A 24,771-nucleotide genomic window follows, 5' to 3' on the forward strand; every position below is an offset into this window, starting at 1 on the left:
ATCCTGTGCTCCTGGGGGTGGGAGAGGGTGGGAGCTAGGGCAGGATGCAGCTGGAGGGCAGTGAATGGATAGCTTGTCACTCAAACGACTGTTGTCATGTCGATCCATTGGACTGGAGTGAGAGCAATTGTACATGAGGTATAAACGTCTGAAAATGACTTAGGCTGGCTCATTGCAGAGCGGGACGTGCTGCCTTCCAAAATCCCCCCGCCCCCTTTGCCTGTCACAGCCCGGTCTTCCCACACACTCCCACCAGGCAGGAGTGTATAACACTGTCTGTCCCAAATGCGGAGCCTGAGTCTCAGCACCCCATCATAGGCTCTCTCAGCTGCCTGCAACTGGCAGTCAGGGCCAGCCATCCTTAGCAGGGCTTTGTGCTGCTCCCTGAATGGCCTGGAAAACCATCCGACCCTCTCAGGTGCGGCGCAGCTCCCCTCCTCCTGACGAGGGGGTCGGCACTGTGGCAGCTGCGAGCCCTGCTCCTGCCAGCCTGGGCACGCAGTGCAGGGAGCATGTCGAGGAGCCGCAGCACCTCTTGCTCCACCACGCGCGCACCAAGCAGGGGGCACGGAGCCGTCAGCACGACCCCGCGGGCAGGGGGCAGCCGGAGACAGGTCGCAGGCATGGGGAGCGGGAAGCCCTTGCCTGGCCGAGCCCCAAGAACGAGGTGGTGGCACTGACGGGACGGATTGGGTCAGGTTTTGGTCTCCCTCAGGCTTGAAAATTAGACCCAAGCAGGCCTCTGCCAGGTTCCCAGCCGTGGCCTGGGGTCTGGGTAGAGGCCAGGGCGCTGGTTCTGCTCCTGCCTTCAGGATGCAGGTCGGGAATATCTCCATCAAAGCCACTAGGGTGACCCGGCAGCAAAACTGGCATGAGTGGGAGGAGAATCAGGCCCTGGAAATCCAAGGCTGTGCTGCTGGGGACAGAGCAGGGTCACGGGGGAAAGAGGAGAGAGACCCAACGGTGAGGTGTCTTCACAGCCCTTGCTGTCCAGAGACAGGCAGTGCTGCTTCAAAGAGTCGCTGCATTTCCCTGCAGGGCAGAGAGGAAACCAGCCACAGCTCCTGGTACCCCAAACTCAACGGCACTAATATAGAACAGTGCCCTGGGGCACGAGGGTGGCAGCAGAGCTGAGCTCCCAGCTCCTGGCCCTTTAACATCTGGCAGGTGAGTCATTTATTGCTGCAGGGACGTAAAATGCTGGAAAGATGCAAAGCAGGACAAGCCAGCTCCCCGCTCCTCTTGGCTCAGGCTAAGGAGCTCAGGATTTGGCCCTGCGTGTGTTGTTTATGAGGCAGCCGGTCACCACGCCCACCCTGCTGCCACAAGAGTCGCTGACATCAGCCCCACATCCTGTGGCTCCAGGGCTCCCTAAGCCTGAGCATGGCAGGGGTGTGGGCTAGTGGCCGGAGCATAGGAGTGGGAGCCAGGAACACCACATTCTAATTCCTCTTCTGCCACTTCCTGTCTGGGGGGCTGTGGGCACGTCTGCTCCTCTCTGTGCCCCAGCTGCTCTGTGGGGTAAAGCTGCTCTGTGGGGTAAAGCTGACATGGCCCCCGGGGGGCTTCATTCAGCGTGCAGAGCAGAGCGTGAAGCCGAGAAGTGCCAAGCTAAGCAGGCTTTGCAGCTGGCTGGCCCTACTGCTGGGCCACATGGGTGTCGGCCTCAGACAAGGGCCAGATCCAGCCACAACCACCCAGTCCCCAAACCCTTGTCTGGCCTCTCTGGCTCATGCTTCCAGGGGCCCCAGTGCAGAGCTGTGTCAGGGCCGCAGGCTGTGTGGGGAGGCAGGCAGCTGGTGAGGGGTATTTTATCCTTGTTGGAGTAATGAGGATCTCCTGGTTTTCCTCCTTTGAACCCCAGCTGCATGCCCATCCCTCCTCGCTGCCACTTCCTTCCTGCCAGCGGTTGGGGATGCAGTGGGATGGGATTCCCAGTTGAGCCACTTCAGGCTGCCCTGGAACCAGCCAGAGACACGCTCAGAGCTCCCACCCTGCCCCCTGGCACTGAGCGTGGGCCGCAGGGCGCAGACCTCACCCGCTGGGACAGCCATGAACTGACCCTGCCTGAAGCCAGCTGGCATGCTGCTGGAGCCAGGGCAAGCCAGCAAAGGGGACCCCTCCCCGAGGGCCGCAGGCAAAGCAGCTGAGGATGAAGGATGGTTTTATGAGCAGCCATAATAGCTTCAACCTGAAGCCAACTTTTCTTGGCGATTGACTCCACAGCTTATCTTTAGGAGGCCTGTGACACTAACAGCCGCGGCCGCTGCTGGGGTCCCGCCTCCTATCCTGGGGACATGCGGAGGAACCCCGTTTCCACTCGGGCCAGCCCACATCACTCTGTGCAGGGCAACGTCTTGAGCCAGGCCGATGCTTTCACAGCCTCGCCGGGGACAGCGTCAGCAGCGTTTGCGTATCTCTCCCACCGCTGCGGACTTCTCCTGGGCCGCCCTGCCCGGCCTGGCACAGCAGTGGGTGATTTGCACCCTTTGCACAGGGAAGCTGTCACCAGAGCAGGCCTGCTGTAAATAAGGGCTGTTTACCAACCTCTTCTCTGAACTGTGCTCCAGTGGGAAAGAGGAGATGGGAGCAGAGGGGTTGTAAATCATCCCCTACCCAGTGCAGGGCCAAGGCAGAGTTCAAGGGCTACGTCCACTGACCCCTGCAAGCAGAGGAAGACATGAGCATAGGCTGAACCCCACCGTCCTTCACTTCAGCTGCCACGGCTCCTCTTTGGAAGAGTCGCTGCAGCCAGTGCAAAGAATCTGGGCACGCAAAGGCTCAAGGAGGCAGAGGATGAAATGAGACAGGGGAGAGAGCAAGGGCTGTGCGGGAGATGGAGCAGCAGGGCTGCCCAAAAGGGGGGGGCAAGTGGGGCAATTTGCCCCAGACCCCGGGCCTCACAGGGGCCCCCACAAGAATATAGTATTCTATAGTATTGCAACTTTTTTTTATGGAAAGGCCCCCCAAAATTGCTTTGTCCAAGATCCCCTCAATCCTCTGGGCAGCCCTGTGGAGCAGTGGGTGGCAGGGAGTTAATTCCTTCCTTCCTCCAAGGGCACCAGGCTCTGGGAACTGAGACGTCCCAGGACACCAGGGAAAGGAGCGGTCTAGGCTGGCGTTAACCCTCTGTGGAGAGACATACTGGCCCCAGGAAGGAATGGCGGAGTTACGGGGAACGTTTCATTAACATTCACTCAGCCTCAGCACTGGAAGGCCAAGCAGGTTCACCGGACACACCCCAAACCTGCAGCCCTCTCCCGGGGAACCGACTAGCTCCCAAGGGGACCTGTGCCAGCGTGGCCTGGATCTCCCATAACCCTCAAGCTGGATTCTCCCCTAGCTCCCACAGCTTCAGCGGGTGCAAAGATCTGAGTGGGGACAGGGGGAAGAAAGGGGTGCAAGATGCTGACTCCAACTGGCCTTATCAGCCATACCAGCACTAGAGGTAAGGCAGGGCTGTGAGATGAGAAATATCCAAGGACCACGTGCTCAGAAATCTCCGCTTGGCAAGGAGCTCCCACCCCATAGGTTGTTGCTTTGTTTTGATTTGAGCATTTATTTATATCCCATCAATGCTTTCCTCCAGGGGTTTACTTCAGGGTAAGTCCGAAACACGCAGCAGCAAACTAGTGATTACTCAGCACCAAGGCATGATCAATATCCAACAGGGTGTGGAAGTGAGAGGGATTAGAACAGCAGAGACGATTGGGCGATACAGTTTCCTTCCAGAAGGGTTTGAGGAACGGAAGAGTCTTTTAAACCACAGCACCTGGATAGCTCAGCCTCTTCCCCTGCCCACCTCACAGAAATAAAAAATGGTTAACAAGATAATGCATTTAGTTTTCTCAATGCCAGTTAAATATATAAGACCCACAGGGGCTGCAGAAAAATATACTTAATCTGCATATGTAAATTAAACAAAGAAATTGCACATCAGGCTTTAATGGGATCTAACATGTTTCAAAATATCTTCATTAACATGCACTGACTAGCAGGTCAGTACCCCGAGGGCGATCCGTGAGGATTCCAGCAGGAAATGCAGCTGGAGGACACATCCAGGCAGGAAGGTGAGAGCATTACCGGGCCATGGATGCCACGCTAGAAAGCAAACCCCAGAAAGCTCCTGGGATGGCCGGACATTCTTTGTGCATCTGCCTGCAGCTGCAGTGCTGGTCATCCTAGCTTGACATGTTAGGTTTCCACCAGGCCTGCTTCATTACATTGTGTTTTGTTATTCCCCCCACAACCCCCCGGCAGAGAGAGAGCATTGTAACTAGTTTAGCAGTGTGGTATCCTCACTCAAGAGGCTGGAAACTATTTTATGTTCCATTTCAACTTTCCTTTTTAATCTCAAGGGGAGTTAGTTCAAATCCACCGTGCTGAGAGAAACTGGCTTCTTCCTGGCATTGAACAAACATGGTCACTTTCCCCCAAAGAGCACTCAACTCAGTCATTCAATAAAGATGTGCTTGAGGGATGCCAAACTTCAGACTCTCAAAGCCAGAATGGGTGTCTGTGAACAGAGCAGCCACTTCATGGGCTGAGGTCACTCTGCTGGCACCCTGCCTTGGTTTCCCCACTTTTGGGGCTCACTCACTCACTCAAGCTACCCAACAAACTCTTCTCTGGTTCAGCTACTGCCCTGCTCCCCAGCCTGGGTTTTTTAAAAGAACAAAACTATTTCCCAAAACAAAGTTTCTTAAAATCCCCATTAAGTCTGCACTCCCCATCTTTTCTATAATGACAAGGGTGGAGGGGTGTCACCTAGGCTATCCCTGTCTGCAGCCTCTTTCTGAAGACTCAGGCCTCCCTGCGGGGAGCCTACTCACTACCCCCCTCACCCTAGTTCTCTCCCCCTGGGCAGCCCCCTCTGTGCAGTTCCCTGCTGTTCTTTATCGGGAAACCAGCCCCTCCTGACTCAGCTGGTTCTACTGATTAATCTCCACACCTCAGCCCAGGTGTGACAGGCAGGGCTAATTAGATGAGTTACACAGGCCTGGTCCAGCTCTTAAAGGGCCAGGCTGCCCCAGCACAGTGCAGAAGAATTCAATGCCTTCAGGGTTGCCGGGTAGAGAAGTGGAAAGGTTGGCTGGAGTTTTTCTCCTGTGTTCACTGAAGCGAAGGGAGGTGAATTGGGATCACCAAAAATCATGAGATTGGCTTTAAAATCATGAGATTATGTAAAAATAATTGATTTGGGGTTTGTTTTATTCGCCTTCTGCTTTTTGAGCCTTTAGGGTGTGCTGGGGGTCACATTTTGAAGCTTTCTCCTCAGCCACGAGGGCTAAAAAGTTACTTTTTCTTAAAGAATGGAGGTGGAAACTATCACAGATCCACCTGACTCCAGGCGCTGGGGCTTTAAGGAAAACAAGAATTGTCATGCGACTCCTGACAAAATCATGAGAGTTGGCAACGTTGAGGAAGAATATGCCCTAGTGCTTTAGTGCTAACGCTGTGGATGCTGCTAGCATGTTTTCTCTCTCTAGGGCCTTGTCGGTTTAGCTGAGCTCATTTTTAAGCCATGTGTGGACACAATTACTTCAGTATAAGAGGGACTTATTTTGCTTTTGCTTATTCCTGTTCGCACTTGAATTAAACTGATACAGCAGTTCTCTGGCTGTGGGTTGGGACCCCAAAGTGGGTCACTCATGACCCCATTTTAATGGGGGTGCCAGGGCTGACATTAGACTTGCTGGGGCCCAGGGCCAAGCCCCACTGCCCGAGGCCAAAGCCCAGCCTGAGGACTTCAGCCCGTGGTGGCGGGGCTTAGGGTTACAGGCCCCCTCCCTGGGGCTGAAGCCCATGGGCTATGGTTTTGCCCCCACCCCTCCAGCTGGGGTGGTGGGGCTTGGGCTTTGGCTCTGGCCCCCCTGCCCAGGGAGGGCTCAGGCTTTGGTCCCCACCTCCTGGGGTCATGTAGTGATTTTTGTTGTCAGAAAGGGGGTGCAGTGCAGTGAAGTTTGAGAACCCCTGAGCTAATACAAAAAACAAACAGCAACAACCACAAGACGGTTGGCCTGGAATAAGAGGTTTGTACTAGTTGAATGAAATCAATTGAAATTCTCAGTTTAGGTTATACTGGCACAATTTTAAATCATTGCTTAAAACCAGGGCTCAGCGTAGGGTGGAAATTGGGCTGGTCACCTATTCCAGCTCTGCTCCTAATCCCAAAATCCACCACAGCCCCAGAGGAGCTGGATGCTTCGGCTACAATAGTCAGTAATGAAAGTGTTAATGTTCCAATGTTCACTGTTGTTGTTAGGCTCCAGAATAAACCCACATTCACACCCTTAGAACCATTGTCTCTGTCTCCTTGCAGACTGGAGGGGGTGTCAGGTTACCTTCACAAGGTTTCTTTGCAACAAGAAAGGCTAGAAACTTTATTTAAAAAAACAATCCAAATCTTAAATTCTGCTGAATCTTATGGGAGCAAAGAGTGGCACAGAGCAGCAGCCTGATCTCTCTCTGCATGACCCTGCTTGGAAAGCCTTGAGCATGCACTAAATGCACACCATGGCCTGCCACACACGCAATCAAAACCAGGCATTTTCCAGGCCTGGGTTCCCTATAACCAGAGCCATCTTCCCCGGGTTCCCTCCAGCATGGATGGAAGCTACAAGCATTGCCTCTGCATTAGGATCAGTTGGTCCTCCCAACGCCATCCCACAGTGCAGCAGTTCATGTGTGGAAATGACACAGAGGCCCCTGCTCCTGGCAGCAATGCCTGGTGCTACTGGGGGGGATTGAGCAGGAAGCCCAGGATGCATCTGTGCATGGATCTCTCCTGAATCTCTGCTACAAGAGGAGTTAGCAGGCAATGCCCATTTGATGTTAGTGGCCATGTGCCGTGCGCCAGGCAGGCCTGCGTGAGGACAGCAGGACGATCTGGGACTGTTGTGAGGCAGAGTGCTGGCTACACCTCGCCAGAGGGGCTCAGTTAAATTCAGGACACAACTCTACAGCTGGAAGAGGCATGGCTGGTGTGACCCTCCCTGTGAGTTCCCTGTTCTCTGCCTGGCAATAACCCCCAATCCATCACCCTGAGGAATGCGGTTTATGAGCCATGGGGAAGTATTTAAAGGGAGAACATAAAGGCTCTGCCGCTGCCTGCACGCTGTTGGGACAAAAAGGGACAGGCTGGACTCCTGGTGCAGGTAAGAGGTTCTCCCATCAAGGGGAGCAGCAACTGGTGTGGGTAGGAGCAGGGGTCCGAGGGCTGTTCATTTGTGAATGTCACCCTTGAAGTAGTTCTGGACTAGCAGTGTCTTGTAGGGGAGCGTGTGGGAGAATCAGCTGTTACTACTAACCGGCTCTTGGAACAGAAACAAATAGTGTGTATTCTCCATGCTAGTGTCTGAGCCGAAGCTGCACTGTTTTCCTTAAATGGTTTTAAGAGGGACTCTGCGAAGCAAGGTGGGAAGGTGGAGGGATCACCCCCTTGTTTGGGCTGCATCCCCTTCCCTGGATACTGCTAAACCATCCCAGGCAGGGGCTGACTTTTACCCTGCCTGAAGAGCAGGTGCTCACCCAACTGCACGATACGGCATGGGTACTCCCCAGAGCGAGACCACCCCCGAGTAGGGGCTTCTGTGCCCACCAGCCTCCCTCCAAACCAGGCCCTGCACCAGCTGTGGGTTTACATGTGAAGCAGGGAGAGTGTCACTTCAGTAATGGCCAGGCTGCAGCCTAGAGCTATCTATTATAGCTGTGTTACGTGGGACAGTGCGAATCCAGACCTGGGGTGTGTGGCTGTAACTCCACTGAGCACAGCCCAGTTGTATCTGATCACAGCTGGGCTGAATTGGAACCAATCTGTACTAATAAAACTGGCCTTATGAAGAGACGCATCTGCTCAGCTGGTACTGTCTGCTAACAACAGGTCCTGCCGTGCAGGTGTGTGCACTCACCTGGGTATCGATCAGCTGGTGCCATCTAGTAACAGTTGGTGCTCTGGGTGTGCATGCTCTTGCACGTGTATGGTTTCCCCACCAACATCATGGTGGGTCATCACCAGGGATGGAACATAGGACCCTCAGCATGAGCCTCTACTACCTGAGCTAAAAGATGTAGTAGATTCTTGGCCTCTTATGTGGAACAACGACTAGAGGGCGACAGAGACGTGTGCACCTAGCGTGGCTTACACGTGCACCACCCACTATATGGGATGTATCGGGTGGTGTGCATCGAGGCGCACGCCTGCCCCTTGGTGGCTGAACGAGCATGGGCTCGCAGTTGGCTGACGAGTGTGGTGTCTGCGGCCATGGATGATTATGAGGCCTGCACTGGAGATGCGTGCTGGCTGCTGGATCCCAGCCTGATGGCCCGAAGTGGGCTCAGTCTCGGTCTGTGACCTCCAGCCATGGCACTTGAGACAACAGAGCTTCCTACTCACAAGTGGAGCTCCAGCGAGGCGGAGGGTAAAGCTCACTCTAATGCTGTCTCTCCTCGCTGCAGCCCAGAGGGGGTGGAGGCAGGCAGCCATGACAGTCTCCTACACGCTGAAGGTGGCCAACGCCCAGTTTGGGGGCTTCTCCAAGCTGCTCTTCAGGTGGAAGGGGAGCATCTACAAACTGCTCTACAAGGAGTTCTTTGTCTTTGTCATGCTGTACGCGATGCTGAGCATCACTTACCGGTGAGTATGCGGAACGACTTCCCCACGTGGGCTGTCCACACTCCAGGGACAGAACCCAGGACCTATGAAGAAGGATTGATTTCATGAGCCAGCAGCAGTAGTAGGCTGTTCCTTCTCGTGCAGCAGTCAGTCTGTTTCACTTGCACACGGACTTGCTGGAAATACCTGTGTCCTTTACCCACTTGCTGTTGCTGATTCTCTTCTATTAACCCCGTTTCTGCTGATGGACAGTGCCTGCCATTAGAGTATCCATCCACTTAACTGGAAAACATCTGGAAATATTAGTCTCAGGGAAAACCTGTCACTGGAGAGATCCTGCAGGGCCCCATCAGTGAAAGATCCCTGGCTTGGCACATGACAGCCGGAGTGGAAATAAACCACAAGGAGCCATCCATCACAGGCTGGCGGGGGCGGGGGTGTCACTTGGGGAGCGAGAGAGCAGGGAGGAGGCAGGGCTCCTGTGAAGGGGCAGTGAGAGGAAGGGGAATCTCTAAAGATGAGCACAGAGGAGTTGGAGGTTCCAGGCAATAACGCACACCGGGGTGAGCGCCTGATCCCGGCTCTTTGTGTCCCCGCAGGCGGCTGCTGACTGAAGAGCAGAAGCGGGTCTATGTGAAAGTGGCTCAGTACTGCAACCGCTCCACGGACCTCATCCCCATGTCCTTTGTCTTGGGTAAAGTGCCCCCTCCTGGGTCTACCCTCTTTCTTTTCCATCCTTAGTGCCCAGTTAAGGCTGGAGCGAATGGATCAGATGGGCCAGGGCATGAGTCGTGGAAGGGACCCTGATTCTTTGGCTCCAGGCCCCAGAAACACATGGGCAGTTAGCCCAGTTCCAGTTCAGGTGACAATAATCGTTTGCACCTTTCACCCCAGGATCTCAAAGCACCTGCCACAGGAGGGGCAGCACTATCATCCCCATTATATTATAGACCAGCAAACCGAGCGCCCGGCACAGCATATCAGAGGCAGACCCAGGGCTAGAACCCAGGCATCCTGCCTCCAGCCACTTGACCACACTTCCTCCCACTATAGTCCATTCGGCCTCTCTAGTCCCCCTGCAGCATTCTCTTTCACATGCTCTGCTGAGCTGTTACGTAGCACTGCTGTTCTGCCCCAGAGGTGGCTGCATTTCAGCGACCCCTGTGGATAAGTGCAGCACATTTAGGATCCTCTGGGGAAGAGAAGTCCTGCAAAAACATGAGAGACGGTTGTATGTGTGAGCAGAGGGCACGGATAGAAGGGAGGGGTGGGAGAGGGCACCGAGCAGGAGTGGGGAAACTGGAGAACGGGAGCGAGGGGTTAATGATTAGACAGTTACCGGATAAAACAAGCCCTCACCCAGCCAAAGCTTCCCCTGCTGGGAGATGTTTGTGGGAATGCAGTGGTGCCCCTGAACAGCTCTCCCCACCCCACCGTGCCTTGGGAACGGTCTTATCTCTGACATGACTGGCACATTATTTAGTGCCCGCGCCCCTCCCTTGTGCAGGAGAAATGAGGAACTTCTTTGCTCCTTTCTGAGAGGTGACTCCTGCAGCTGCTAACCTGATGAGCTTGGGTGGCTGCCCGCCCTCGGGCTGCCCCCTGGTGCCCAGGGCTGATATTCACCCCTGTGCAGAGAGCTGGTTGGCACAGGGTGTGCGCACCAACAGGGTGAATTACTTTCACCCTGTCTGAGCATCCCTGAAAGGGATCAGCTGATGGATCTACCAGCTGTTCCCTCAGGGATTCCGGTCTTTTCACTGCTCTTTACAAATCTCTTCTAAGGAATTCAGCCAGAGTCTGGCTAAATCCTTGAGCCGTTCATTCAAGCCCAGCTGTAGGTTATCGGATGTCAGTCCTGAGCCTTCTGCTATTGCCAGGGGAAATGAGTCAAAGGAAAAGCACAATGTCCCTCCAAACAGCTCAGCTCCTCTTTATTTCTCCTGCCACAGAGAAATCCGTCTCCCACAGAAACCAGACAAACATGGTGACCGGTGTCTTCCCACTCCTGTCTCTTTTCTAGCCATGAACCGCTTAGAGCCCGTCTTCTGGTTACCTACCTTGTGCAATTTATATACAGCGCTCTCCCCACCAACCTTACAAACTTGTGCAGCTCTGTACTTACAGCTGCATGCAACCCTTAGTGCGCACAGCCATGGAGGCGGGAGACAGAAGGTTTCTGAGAGGAAGAGGGCTCTGGCTCTGAGAGTGGGTAGGTGGGTGGGTCAGTCATGTTGCTTCTCTCTGCTCTAGTCTATCCCCCTGCTCTTCCTTCCCATGCCTCTTCTACTTTCTGTGCTCATGGGTTAATTAGCCTTGTCGTGATCTCCTGCCCCTCCTCCGTTAGGCCCAGCTTTGCCACAGCAATGGAATTAATTGGTGGTCCAGTGATCAGAGTGCTGGTACAGTTAGTCACGGGTGGAAACTGACAGGTCTCCTGCCTGCCGAGGGGAAAATCTGTCTCTTCTTTACAGTGTGTAGAAAGGGTGGAGCATTCCTGGCCCTGCCCCCAAACACCAGCTTTGTTTCTGCATTGGGAATATGAGCTAAGCGAGGTCTGCTTTGCCCTGGCTTCCGTGTGGACCTTTTGGTTCTTACGTGAAGGGGGAACAAAGAGAGTTTTCGCCCTGCTGTTGCTCAGGCTTGGCTTAAACTTGGATTCAAAGGGCTGATGTTAACATGCGGGCTGACACCTTCCAACTAATACATTGGAGAAGTCTTCTAGGGTGAAGGCCTCAGACATGCTGAACAGGTCCCGTTAAGGCCAGTGGAGGAGGGATAGGTTTTCACTCACCCAGTTTAGCAGATGTTGAAGGCAATGGGACAGATTTTCAAAGAGCTTGAGAGAGGGACCTAGTGGGATTTTCAGAAGTACTTGTCAGTCTCTAGGTGCCTAGATTCCTTTGGAAATGGGGCTCCATGAGCCTTGTCTGCACTTGTTTTTTAAAACCTGTCCGTTAGCACACGTGAGCTCCCGCACACTCACATCCCATCTAGACAAGGCAACACAGCAACGTCCCCCACTGCAGCTCTGCTGGCCCCTCACGCTCAGCACAACCTGCACGTCATCAGATGCCATCCCTAGTTAACGAACCCATTTGCTCCTGTCTCTCTCATTGCTGGGCCTCCCCAGCTAGTAACCGTGCCCCCGTGGGCTGTCTCCTTGGGCAGGTTTTTACGTCACGCTGATCGTGAACCGGTGGTGGGCTCAGTACACTAGCATCCCGCTGCCTGACCAGCTGATGTGCGTCATCTCCAGCACCGTCCATGGGAAGGATGAAAAGGGGAGGATCCTGCGGCGCTCGCTCATCCGTTATGCCAACTTATCCTCCGTGCTCATCCTGCGCTCTGTCAGCACCAGGGTGCTCAAGAGGTTTCCAACCATGGACCATTTGGTAGAAGCAGGTGAGCTCATCTCAGGGCCTGAGCAGAGCACTGATGCATTGGTTAGTTTCCAGGCTACAGCCAGCAACTATCTGCTAAGGCGCAGCCAAGGCTGGAGTTAAGATCAGTGTCCAGGGAAAGCCTAGCTTGGCAGGGTGTTTTCTTGCACAGACAATTTCCTGTCCCCCTCCCATCCCAAGGGACCCACTTCTCCCTCTGCTTTGTACCCTCATGAGGCCTGATTTTACTCCTGCCAGCAACCTGGAGCAGCGCAAGGCAGTCTCTGTGGCAGCTGCAGACTCGGAGCAAGCAGGGACTGTAAGCTGAATCCAGTGCCCCCCGTGGCTGAGCAGAATGCTAGCCACAGGGGCACCCTGCCCCTGTTAGCCCAGGGAGCAATGGGGAGGGGGTGGGGCCTGGCAGAAGTTTATGGCAAAACTAGCCTTGATTTCCACGGGGCCAGGATTTCAGGGTGGGATTGGAAATCTCGGTGCTCCTGCTGGGAATCAGCCTCCCCTGCTACAGTCCCATCTGAGGCCATGCTGCCTGTTCTCCACCAGGAATAAGAGCACGGTCACTCCTGAGCCTATCCCAGCAGCAGGCCATGATGTGCTCAGTGGTGGCCTTGGAGTCTCCTACTCCTGCCACTGAACGTAGACTCTAGGGACCATTTCTCCAGGGGTCTGGAATCTGTGACCCTGGAGCGACTCCTTCCTGGGCAACTAGGAGGCCAGGTTAATAGTGAAACCACATCTAGTTCATCACCAGTTACTGAGGCAGAGGGATGGAACTGGTCCCAGAGGATCCCCATGGCTGGCTGAGTCACAGAAAGAGGGCTGGACAGCTCTGGGGGTGGTGCTGGGAGGCAGAGCTCAGATCCAGCCCAAGTCTTTAGTAACTGGGAGTTGCTATCAGCTGATGGCTGCCTGGTGGCCTGTGTGAAATGAGCTTTGGTCTCAGTCCACTTCCTGATAAGAACAGGGGTGCCCATCACAAAGCCCACCCCACACAGCCAACTCCCTTGCTGGCAGAGAGATCAAGATTTTTACGTCACGCTGATGGTGAACCAGTGGTGGGCCCAGTACACCAGCATCCCACTGAGAGATCAAGGACTGAGTGGGTCATGGAGGCTGATCTGCCTTCTGGAGAGGGTGTCCCCCATCTCAAGATGAATGCACCTTGATTGGGGACTGTGTGGGGAGCTTGCCCTGCTGCTGCCTGCGCCGTATCTGTTCTGAGGATTGAGGGCTGCTGCAACCAGGCCAGACAGTCTGGTCCCTCTCACCAGTGCTGAGTAGGGGCCAAGAAAGGGGTTGAAAAAGGGACCCTGAATCTCTACCTTACCTGCCATCTCCCACACTGCAGGCTTCATGACACAGGAAGAGCGCAAGAAGTTTGAGAGCCTCCACTCAGACTTTAACAAGTACTGGATCCCCTGCGTGTGGTTCACCAACCTGGCTGCCCAGGCGAGGCGAGATGGGCGGGTCAGGGACGACGTGGCCCTCCGCTTACTCATAGATGTAAGTTTCGGGGGGACTGGAAGGTCAAGGGATGGGAGGGGGTGTGGCTCTGGGGGCTTGTTGCTGGGATCTGGGCAGTCACCTGCTGGTGGGGGGAGCTTGTCCAAGGCTGCTGTTACCCAGGTGATAACCCCCCCTTTCCCCTCTCTGCGTAGGAGCTGAATCTGTACCGTGCCAAATGCAGCATGTTGTTCCACTATGACTGGATCAGCATCCCACTGGTGTACACACAGGTCAGTGCATGCCTGGCCTTCAACTCACCCTCCATTCCCAAACCTCCAATGGGATCCGGAGGTGGGAACCACATGGCCCATGGAAACTGGCCCCTCCAGCCTGCCACATCTCAGCAAGGGAATCAAAGCGACAGCTCCCTTCCCTGCCAGCCAAACACCCTTCACATGTAAGCTGCTTCAGGCTAGTTCTACAAGGTAGAGATGACCTTTTACATGCAGCATCTTCAGAGCACTTGTGGGGCCCTGGGGGCTGACCCATGGTGAGGTAGATCTATGTCTTCCTAGATACAACTTGAATTTCTCTATCACTTTTCATCCCAAAGCACTTGGCGCTTCACCCACCACTACACTGCATCCACCTCTGGGGTAGGGTGCAGCAGCTGTTTAACAGCACACAGCAACATTGGACAAGTGGGGGTTCAAACAGGGAGGGAAGAAGAATCCCGTTTCCTAATGAAACTGTAGGAAGGGTGTAGAGTGGCAGCATGGAATCACCCTGAGTCGGAATTTGGCCAGGACACCAACTTACACAGCACAGCTACTCTTGTGAGACGTGTCACAGACTCTTTCACACTCACCAGTGGTGGGATCTGAGTGTTACTCTCATCTATCTCTGTCTGTCAAACTCTATCTAGTCTCATTTTCCAAAGCAGTAGTTCCAGCTTTAGGATTTCCCATGTGCACTGGGAGTAGCCAGTGGCTCCTCCCCACCCGGCTCTGGCTAACGAAGTGCCTCTGCTGCAGGTAGTCACAATCGCTGTCTATTCCTTCTTCGCCTTCTGTGTGATCGGGCGGCAGTTTCTGGAGCCCCTGGACCCAGAGCAAGATCAGGACCAGGATCTGGATCTGTACGTCCCTCTGACCACCCTCCTGCAGTTCTTCTTCTATGCTGGCTGGCTGAAGGTGAGCACGTTCCTGGCGCAGGACCCTGCTGGGCACCAGCTTGGTGGGAGATCTGACCTTGCCCCTGGTTGTCAGACTCCCATGCAGCCCCTGTCGCCCCTGTGAACATGACGTGGGGCACTGGGGGATGTCAGGGGAATCAATGAGGGGCACTTCACTTCTAGGTCACTGTGACGCTCCCCAGGGGCACCCACTGCCTGCCCTTAGCATGAAGCAGCTTTGTCTGTCTCTGCCGGGGTTCAGCTCCCTGAAACCAACAACCTCTGGCCCCGCAAGCCCTTGCTTCTGGGACTCTACAGACTCACCCTCTCTGTGCAGGCTAGTGCTAGGTTACACACAGCCACCCCCAAGTCCTCACGGCGCTCCTTGCAGTGTGCAGCACCTGCCCCTGGACGCTTCTAGGCACCAGGCTCGCTGTCCCGGAAAGAGAACAGTGCGCACGTCACCTCGATGAATCCAGTGAGGAGTCGCACTTCACTTAACACTGAGTTATTTCTAACACAAATACGTTTATTGGCAAAGAGCCGAGGTCCAAAGAGCCAAATGAATCATGAGCAAGAATATTAGCAGCAGAACTTTTATGTGGAAAACAGCAGGATAACAGGCTTAGCAGAGTCAAAACTTAACTTTAACAGCTCACATCCTTGTCTGAAGTAGTTTCTCATCTTCAACGATATTTCCCAGCGTGCCCAGGTCAGATATTCAGTATATAGGCACAATGACTAAAATCGCATCAGTGTATGCATTTCACAACGATATGAATGACCAACATGATCCTGGCTTTCACTGGAGACCTTGCAAGGCCCCAGGGACGTCCTTAGGCATATGCAGCTGCGTAGGGCACCACTGCCCCAAATTTCATGGTGCCCTAGGCAGCTGGATGCTGCATATGCGGCAGCACCAGCCCCAGCGACCAGCCCTATCCCTCGGCCGGCCTGCCCCTGCAAGGGGCAGGGCCATTACTAGGGGGATGTGGGGCCCTGAACAACTCCCTCCGCCCTGTCTCTTACCTGGTCCCCCGCTAATCCTCTGGGCCACGCTGGGCCCCCACAGCTCCTGCCTCCCAGACTTTGGGGGGGGGAGAGGCTTGGGGACTGCATAGGGCACCCAAATGGCTAGGGACGGCCCTGCAAAGCCCCGTAGTTTAGGGATAAATCCTATGAAAGTGATCTGTTAGGCACAGCGAGTGTTTCAGCCATTAGGAGTTGCTGACACCGAGCAGTGAACCCTTTGCCAACTGGCAGCAATGAGCTTGTGTCTCACAGTCACAGGTGTGGATGCAACCCAGGTGAGTGAGTCTTTCCGATCTGATGGACTCAGTGAGAGATGAATTGGGATCTTGGCCCAAACCTAGTGAGAGAAGTGTCCCCCTCACGCAACTTAATTCTGTCTGACTGGCCCTCTCATGTGGACCCTTTGAGCAATGACAGAATGGGCCCCTGGGACTGAGCTCTCCTCTCTGCCCTAGAAGGGGTCTCTCCAGCTCAGGGCAGATGTATCTCAGCATCAGGGAAGATTACAGCATTGCTTCCCATCTGTACCTCTTCTGCGGGCAAGCAGAGGCCTCCAGGGCTGCAAATCCCTGCTTAAGAGGCTCCTTTTCGATAAAGCCTTCAAGTGAAAATCCACCACCGAAATGAGAGGAGAAACAGAAAAGACCAGAAAGCAAGTGCCCATGGCTCTGAGACTGGCCCTTCAGCTGGACTTGCACTGTGTGCGTTCAGATGCATAGTCCACATCCTCATCCACATTTGTACTGTGATCTCTTTGTGGAAGGGACAGGGTATGTACAGACTACGCAGCCCCTAATGCGCCAGTGGCCATTCATAGTAACAGCTGTCAGTGCAGCGCGTTTCACAAGCATCAGAGACCCCTTAGCCTGGTGTCTGAGTGCGTGTGTCTCATGGGGTGTTCTGCCTTCATTCTCCAGGTAGCAGAACAGATCATTAACCCATTTGGAGAGGACGACGATGACTTTGAAACTAACAAGCTGATCGACAGGAACTTGCAGGTGTGTCCGTCCCTCCAAAGAGGCTGTGGTGTAGAGACAGGTGTGCTGGCCGGGAGCACATCTTCGACGCCTCAGGGGCTGTTCCATCAAACTGGAATAATCAGGGCTGCACAGAGATGCTACAGGCCAGGATTAGGGGCTGGACAGGGGGCCTTTTGCCTCCAAGTCAGATTCAAATCCAGCCCTTGTATAGGCGTTCCGAGGTTCCTAGATCCAGTGAACTGGGGCTCTCAGCAGGCAGATGTCCACATCACAAAACTGACATCACAAGTGATCGTCATTGGCATTGCAGTGGAGAAGACCCAGAATGAATGGGCTGTATCTGAACTTCAACTTTGGGGTCTCTCCAGAACAGGGATGAAGCTGAGCCCCAGGGGATGGCGCCCGTGTGACAGGGAGAAGCTAGCGCTGCTAACACCCATGCGGTGGGTGGCAGACATGAGCCTTTGGGATTAATTAGGCTGGCACCATGCACCAGCCATAAAAAAATCCACAGGAGAAATGGAAACAAATAAAGGAGAAACGCTAGGAAAGTGTGGAGCCGGAGGATTGTTCTGTCACAGAATGCTTCTCCCTGGTGTCCAGTTTTGCCCCCATTGCATTTGGCTGGAGTGGGTACAGGATGAGACCCTATGCAAATGCAGCCTCCAGGTCTGACTCTATACTCAGGCAACATCCTCACTGGAGTGAGGGGGAGTTTTGCCTTCGATGCACAAAACATGTGTCAGGGTCAGCCTCGTGGCCTGCCTTCTCTCGCAGCACCCCTGCCTGGGCACTGCTAACAAACAGACAATAGTCCCAAGGGGTACGCAAAATAGAAGGGTCTCTGCCCCTCCTGCAATCCCCTTCCGCCTGCTCTGAGTGCTGACCCTCCCGGGATACCCAGCTCCTACCTGAGCTGCTGCTCCTCAGGGATCCCTCCCCGGAGTCTTTCCCCCAATCTAGATCCTTATTCCCAGTCTCTCTCCAGGCCACCTGCCTAGGGTTTGGCCCACTCCCAGGCCTGCCACAGCAGCCTCTTTCCCTCCTGCTACCCTCTTCCCTCACAGAGGACAATCTCCCCCCGACCCCCCAAGCCCTTTCTGGAAACCAACCAATGCTTCCCCAGCTGGCTCTGAAAACTGAATTGAAACCCCTGATGCCAGAGCATCAGATCAGCTGATCCCTCACAGGCAAGACCGCGTCCCACTCCCCTTAAAGTCCCAACCAGCCTGTGGCATGCTCTGTTCCTCCTTTTGAAGCTGAGCCTGCCCTTTGCCGCCCTTAGGTGTCCCTGCTCTCCGTAGATGACATGTACCAGAACCTGCCTCTAACAGGGAAGGACAAATACTGGAATGAATCCACAGCTCAGCCACCTTACACCATCGCCACAGCTGCCGAGACCTTGAAGCCCTCCTTCCTGGGATCCACCTTCGATATGCGGTAAGGGCAGCGGGATCATTCAGAACGGAAGCAGCAGCTATGGCCGAGAGCCTCTGGGATTGCTCTGAAGGGGGGTTTGGACCTGAAAAGCCACTCTGAAAAGGGCCGTGCGGGCTCCCCTTTCTTGCCTCTCAGTCACACCAGATCAGATTTACTCAGTTTACAAGTAGGAAGGTGATTTTTCTGATAACTGCTTGTGTCACAAACTGATCCTGGAATCTAAGAGGCAAGCTGGGGGGTGGGGAGTTCTAGCTTGTTCCTCATCCATTTGTAAAGATCTGCAGGTGAAATTCTGCCCTTAGTTACACCTAAGTGAACACCGTTGTCTGCAGGGGTAACTGAGGGCAGAACATGAAGACAATTGGGTGCACTAGGGTAAATGAGGGAAGACTCTGGCCTGAATAATCTGAATTATTTACCAAGCTGCATGAACTGGGAAGAACCCAGCCTGCAGTAAAATTGCAGGGCTTGTAGTCAGGGAAAACATCTCTTACTTTACCAAGCAAATTTGGTGCAGAATCATCTGGTTCTGCATGAGCCAAAAGAGACTCCAGCTCCCTCGGCGCTGAGCTAACAGGAGTAAAAACTGTCGCCGAGGCAGCAGCTCTGGCTCCAGGATGCACAGGAGCAGGGCTGTGAGGGAGACGGGGCTACTTCGAGTAACAATTTTTCTTACACTAACCCCATTCAATTGCGTTCGGGAACTTGGTTTGTGAGGCGAGGGGCGACAGCAGCCCTCGCTCCAGTTGCCAAAGCCAAGCTCGGATATTAAAGCAGGGGATGCTGATGCACTGGCCATGTGTTAGTCAGGGACACTTCCTTTCAGCCCCCTTACTGAGGCAAAGCTCCCAGGAGCGTCCAGGGCAGCTTGGCTGAAGGTCGGTGCTGGGTGGGGCCTTGTGATCCCAGGAGCCTGTTCCAGGCATGTCACATGCTTTGGCCAGCAGCTTGTCCCCAGAGCGCACTTTTGACGCTGATCTGAAGCCCTTTCAGATCAATGGGACCTTTTCCCCTGCCTCTGACTCAGACCTCGTGCCCTAATCCCACGCTCCTTCCCCAGGATGAGTGATGACCCGGAGCAGAGCCAGCAGGTGGAGGCCTCACCCAGCCTGCCCCGCATGCACACACCCTTACTCAACCGCTTCCTGACTGCAGCCGCCTCCCCCGCTGTCAGCCTGAAGAATTTCGGGAGGAGCAACCGGGCCCACCACCACCTTTTGCGCCTGAGGGGCGAGGGCGGCTTCCCCTCTCCAAACCCCCGCTGCGGCGAGGGCCCCGAATTAGTGGGCCGCATCGAGGAGGAAGAGACAGAAGATGAGGCCAGCGAGCCCCCCACGCCTGGCACCCGCCTCAAGGCACCCAGCCGGCTGGAAGCCTCACAGGGGCCGCGGAAGGAGAACCCCCAGATCCGAGTGAGGCAGCCCTCTGACGAGAGCATCGACATTGACCAGTCGGCTGCCTAGAGGCAGCAAGCTCAGCATGCCTCGTCACGCCACTCTCAGTGCGAGCTGTGCCCCCGGCACCTGTCCTCTAGGCCTGGCAGCTCATGTGATAGTGCCGCCAGCTAAAGGCCTGATCCAAAACCCACTGAAATGAAGGGAAAGACTCCCCCTGGCTCAGTAGGCATTGGAGCAGGCCCCTAGGGCCGGAAGCCAGACTGTAGTGATTAACTCAAATGCTGCAAAGGGTTCGATAAGGATCGTGCTCTACAGAAAGCCCCGTTGCCAGTTCCCCATCACATCCTTCTGGTTGCCACAGCCCAGCTGTTTGTCACCCACTGAATCTAAGAACCAAACTGAGGGACACAGGAGAAATATTCATACCGGAAACTTAAAACGCTGTGAGACGCCTCCCATGAGGGTAAATAAATTTCTCCCTAGCCTCACCTGTGTGATCATTTATTGCGGATGTCAATCGCTTTCAACAATACAAACTCAGGACATCACACGTGTGTGGCACACGGGGAGCAGTGAGGCTAAAATAAGACAGAGAAGAGGGATTCTCGTATGAATCATTCAGTCTTTCAGCTGGAGCCGTCGTTTGACTGACTTGCGCCTCCCTCCGCAGTTGTTAGGTTTGAGAGGGTAAGGTCAGAAGGGACCACTATCTAGCATGAGCACCTGCACCCGCCCACTAGCCTCACAACCAAAATGAGACCAAACGATTACAGCCCATAGATTTAAAACAATTTAAAGTTTAAATTTAAAAAACAAACTTTTTAACCTGGTTTAAGCGATTTGGTGTTTTTGTAATGGGATGATGCAGTGATCAGATCAAGTTCCATGACAATAACACAGTGATCACGGATGAGAAATCAACCTTCAAAATTTGGAAATGCAAAGTCCAGGATGAAAATCCCCCCCCCCCCGCGCCCCAGCTTAAAATGAGCTATTTTTCTAGCATGGAATTACCACCCCCCCCCCCAAACCACATATCACTACACGGGTGATATGGCAGAATCTTCAAATGGGATTTTGTAGTCTCAATGAAATCTACAAAAGACAAGCCATGTTTGAAGAAAACTGGCTCATTCATTTAAAAGCTACAAACATTTAAAGGTAACAAGATAAAATATTTCCATTTGGTTCCTAGTATAGAGCATTTCAGGGCAGCTGTCTTTTCCCAGGCTTTGTGTACATGTACAGGGCTATTTCAAGGCTCCGTTATTAATAAACTAGCATCCCCTACAGTTTGCAACAAGGTACACACATTGTGCGACTTTGGGGAAACGCATAGGTAGTGTGCCCCCTACAGGCTGCTGCTACAGTAGCAACCCCAGCCTGGTCCCTTCCAAATTTCCAAGCCCCAGCCTCTTTGGAGACTTGTAAGCCCACATGTTGGATCTGAGATGGTCTCTCCTGTATACCCTCCTATTACGGAGTGTGGGGGAGTCAGGACCCTGCAGCCCGGTTTCCTGCTATTCACCGTGACTCTCAGCCAGCCAGTAAATCAGGTTTTAGACGACAGGAACACAGTCCAAGGCAGGCCTTGCCACTACATACAACAGGACCCCCTCAGTTAGGTCCATCTTGGGGTCCCAGGAGCACCACAACGGGTCAGAGCGCTGTTTGTGCTTCCCTCTATTCCCCAGCCACCTCCTGAAACCCTCTCACTCTCCAGCCTTTGTTCAGCTTCCCGAGCAGAGGTGTCACCTGGCCTCCAACCCCTTCCTGGGTTCTCACGTTACATGCTCAGGCATTTTCCCTCCAGCCAGTCTCCCATCCCCCAGTGCAGATCGTCCTCCCAGGCCAACACCCCCCACTCAGCATTCACAGACCACAGTAAGAACAGTCCCAGTTCGTCACACCTTCCATCTCAGTGAACGAAGAGACCAGTTAAGCAAGTGCCAACTTCACATTAATTCAGAGATTGCAAGGCCAGCAGGGACCATTGTGATCCTCTAGCACAATGGTTCTCAAACTGTGGGTCAGGACCCCAAAGTAGGTTGCGACTCCATTGTAATGGAGTCACCAGGCCTCGCATTAGACTTGCTGGGACCCAGGACTGAAGTCAAAGCCCACGGGCTTCAGCCTTGGGTAAACCCTTGGTAAATTGTTCCAATGGTTTATTATTCTTACCGTCAAATATGTACATCGTATCTCCAGTCTGAATTTGTCTAGCTTCAACTTCCAGCCATTGGCCCATGATAGACCTTTCTCTGCTAGACTGAAAAGCCCATTAATATTTGCTCCCCCTGGAGACAGGTTGTAATCAAGTCACTGCTTAATTTTCTCTGTTAGGCTAAATAAATTGAGCTCTTTTTGAGTCTATCACTACCAGACAGGTTTTCTAACCCTTTAAACATTCTCATGGCTCTTCTCTGAACCCGCTCCAATTTATCAGCATCATTCTTGAATTGTGGGCATCTGAACTGGACACAAGAGTCCAGCAGTGATCACACCAGTGCCAAAGAGAGAAAACAACTAACCTCTCTGTTCCTATTCAAGATTCCCATTTACACATCTCAGGATCACATTAGCTCTTTTGGCCACAGCATCACACTGGGAGTTCATGATCAGCTGACTATCCACAACTGTCAAATCTTTTCCAGAGCCACTTCTCCCCAGCAGTCCCCCCATTCTGTAAACATGGCCAACAATCAAATGGGCCATGTCAGTGCAGCCCTCTCCAGCATGTTTCAGACCGGGAAATAAGCAGAGGAATGAAGTGAAGCGCTGTGGGGGTATTGTGGGCAGATGAATTGCTGTGTGATCTTAAACAAATCGTTGCCTGTTTCCCCATCTGTGCAATAGGGAATATCCCATGAATGTTCTGACCCATTTGCACTTGCATAGAAAAGAGATGGGGTACTGGCGCTGACATTTTTCCAGGATGCCTTTTATTACCTTAAGCCCACCTCTGGCATTTCTTTGGTGGGGGAAGGTGATTCATGCAATATGGTGAAGAGTGCTTGTGTAAACTGTATGGCAAACCTCTAGGCCAAGTTTAGGTCTGCTGTAGGCAGGCACAAGACCCACTAACTTCACAGGAGAGGTACCCAGTTACCTCAACAGTAAATTTGATCCTCCATTGCCTGCCACGTCTCAGACAGCTGCAGCTAAGGGAAAGATGGCCGAATATGCTGTCCTACTAGAGTTTAGACACACCAAAACCAGCTGCACTTCTTACTCTCTCACATAGCAGACAGTGGCAGGCTGGGCCCAGAGGACACTGGCTGGGGTTTACATGAGACACAGCCACTTCTTTTGCACATACTCAAGAATCCTTTTTCCTTCCACACGACAGGACTTGGTTCTTGTGCACCTAAAAGGACTCTAGAGAAATAAGTTGTACAATCACCTTTTATACTGCATTAAAAAGCAACATCTTAAGCACATACACAAACGTTTTTGGTTTAAAAATACAGGTGGTTTAAGCCCAGTGTATACATTTGCCCCTATTCCAAAGAAAAATCTGTGTAGAGAGAATTAGTAGTTCTCTGAACTATTCAACCTTTGAAAGGGAAAATAATGTAACCAAGGACTAGTCTACTGAAAAACAAGCTGGGGTGTGAATTTAAAGGGCAATAGCTTTTCTAGGCTATTTCCCCATGTAGCCCTAATTTCTTGAGGGTATGCAAGTGGTTACTCCACTCTTCTCTGCCACTATTTCCAACTGGATTTGAGGACACTCTTCACTGCCAGCAGTTTCCTCTACAAGCTATCTGTGCATCCTGTTAGAACAGCTCAGCCCTGCTCGTGACTGTCCGCTCCCTCCTGGTTAAAAGTATTACTTCTCATTTTGTGGATGGCCGAGCTACATTTGCAATCCTGACCTTCAGGGTTTAGCAATAAGGACGTAAGTGCTCCATGCTTTGGGGTGCTCCCAGTGCTAACAGAGGTTTGTACAAAGACCAAGAGTGTTGTTATAGTTTATAGGTAAAAAATAAGAAAGTGATGCCAGCAACTGTTTATACGGCCATGTTCACATGCAGTTATTCCCTCTGTGTACATACGTTACTGCAGTGGTCCCCAACATGGCGCCCGTGGGGGCATCTTAATGAGCCCGCGTCCTGGTCCCCAGGAGAGCACCAGCCAAAATGTCGCCGAATATCAGCGGCATTTCGGCGGGGATGCCTCTCGATGACGCCACTTGCCGTCGACAAGCGGCGTCATCGAGAGGCGTCGCTGCCAAAATGCCGCTGAAATTTTGCAGCATTTCGGTGGGTACTCCACCGCCGCAGTGGGGGGTGCCAGATGAAAAGGTTGGGGACGACTGCATTACTGTAACTAGCTACACAACTAACATGGGGGAGTTATATGAAGATCTGCGATGTCCGGTATCACACTGAGACAAAGATAAAATACCTCCTTGAGAGGAATAAAGCCAGAGCCCATCTTAGAGCTGTTTCAGCTTGTCTGCAAGCAGGAAAACAATACAAGCAAGCTACACTGGTTTAGTAGCTTCTCTAGCCACAGGGGCTGTGACTTCTGGCACATGGGCTAAATAAAAAGCTTTATGCAGCCCAGACATTTGACACCAGTTGTGTGCCTTCTCCACTGCCCCCTAGTGGATGGAATAGCTCACCACCAAGAAGGTGGTGGTCACCTTGTTGGGACACAAGAGCAAACCCAAGAAATAAGGAGAAAGGAACAGACTTGCAAAGCATAAAACACTTGTTGGGTGAATTCCAGTTATGCATCAAAGAAGTCTGCACCTTTCTTCAAGCACGGAGTTGCATTTCCAGCCTGATAACCTACAGAAGACTTAGACAAGCAAGCTCAAGCAGACGACTTGTTTAGTTTGATGCAGATGAGAATCTTGTGTCTCACATTGTTGTTTTCTTCAGCCAAAATGACCTTATTAGGGAATGAAAACCAACAGGCAGGGGTGCATCTTTTCACCATGGAGAAGTGACACCAGGGTACCGTGAGGATCTGTACTGGGACCAGTGCTATTCAACATACTGACAAGTGATCTGAAAAAGGGGGTGAACTCCGAGGTTGCAAAATCTGCAGACAATATGAAATTACTCAAGACAGTTAAGTTGAAAGCTGACTGCAAAGAATTACAAAGCAGTCTCACTAAACTCGAGACTGGATAACAAAATGGCAGATGGAATTCAATGTGGTAAGTGCGAAGTAATGCACATTGGAAAATATCCCAAGTATACATCAAAACGATGTGGCCTAAATTAGCTGTTTCCACTCAAGAAAGAGACCATGTGTGGATATCCACAAGTCA

The 24,771-nt window shown here is 53.0% G+C and overlaps 1 protein-coding gene across 1 annotated transcript; it reads left to right on the top strand.

Moving 5' to 3' along the window:
• Window positions 1-4,071: 4,071 nt before the first annotated feature.
• BEST4 (bestrophin 4) lies at window positions 4,072-20,417 on the top strand. The gene is made up of 10 exons (XM_050961166.1): window positions 4,072-4,228; window positions 7,897-8,635; window positions 9,214-9,308; window positions 11,786-12,019; window positions 13,364-13,518; window positions 13,674-13,751; window positions 14,496-14,654; window positions 16,585-16,665; window positions 17,933-18,087; window positions 19,148-20,417. Exons 2-10 carry the CDS (start codon window positions 8,436-8,438, stop codon window positions 19,548-19,550), a joined length of 1,560 nt encoding a protein of 519 aa, XP_050817123.1. The 5' UTR covers window positions 4,072-4,228; window positions 7,897-8,435; the 3' UTR covers window positions 19,551-20,417.
• Window positions 20,418-24,771: the final 4,354 nt, after the last annotated feature.

Source organism: Gopherus flavomarginatus, chromosome 7 (assembly GCF_025201925.1).
Source record: "Gopherus flavomarginatus isolate rGopFla2 chromosome 7, rGopFla2.mat.asm, whole genome shotgun sequence".
In the NCBI taxonomy this organism is placed as follows: Eukaryota; Metazoa; Chordata; order Testudines; family Testudinidae; genus Gopherus; species Gopherus flavomarginatus.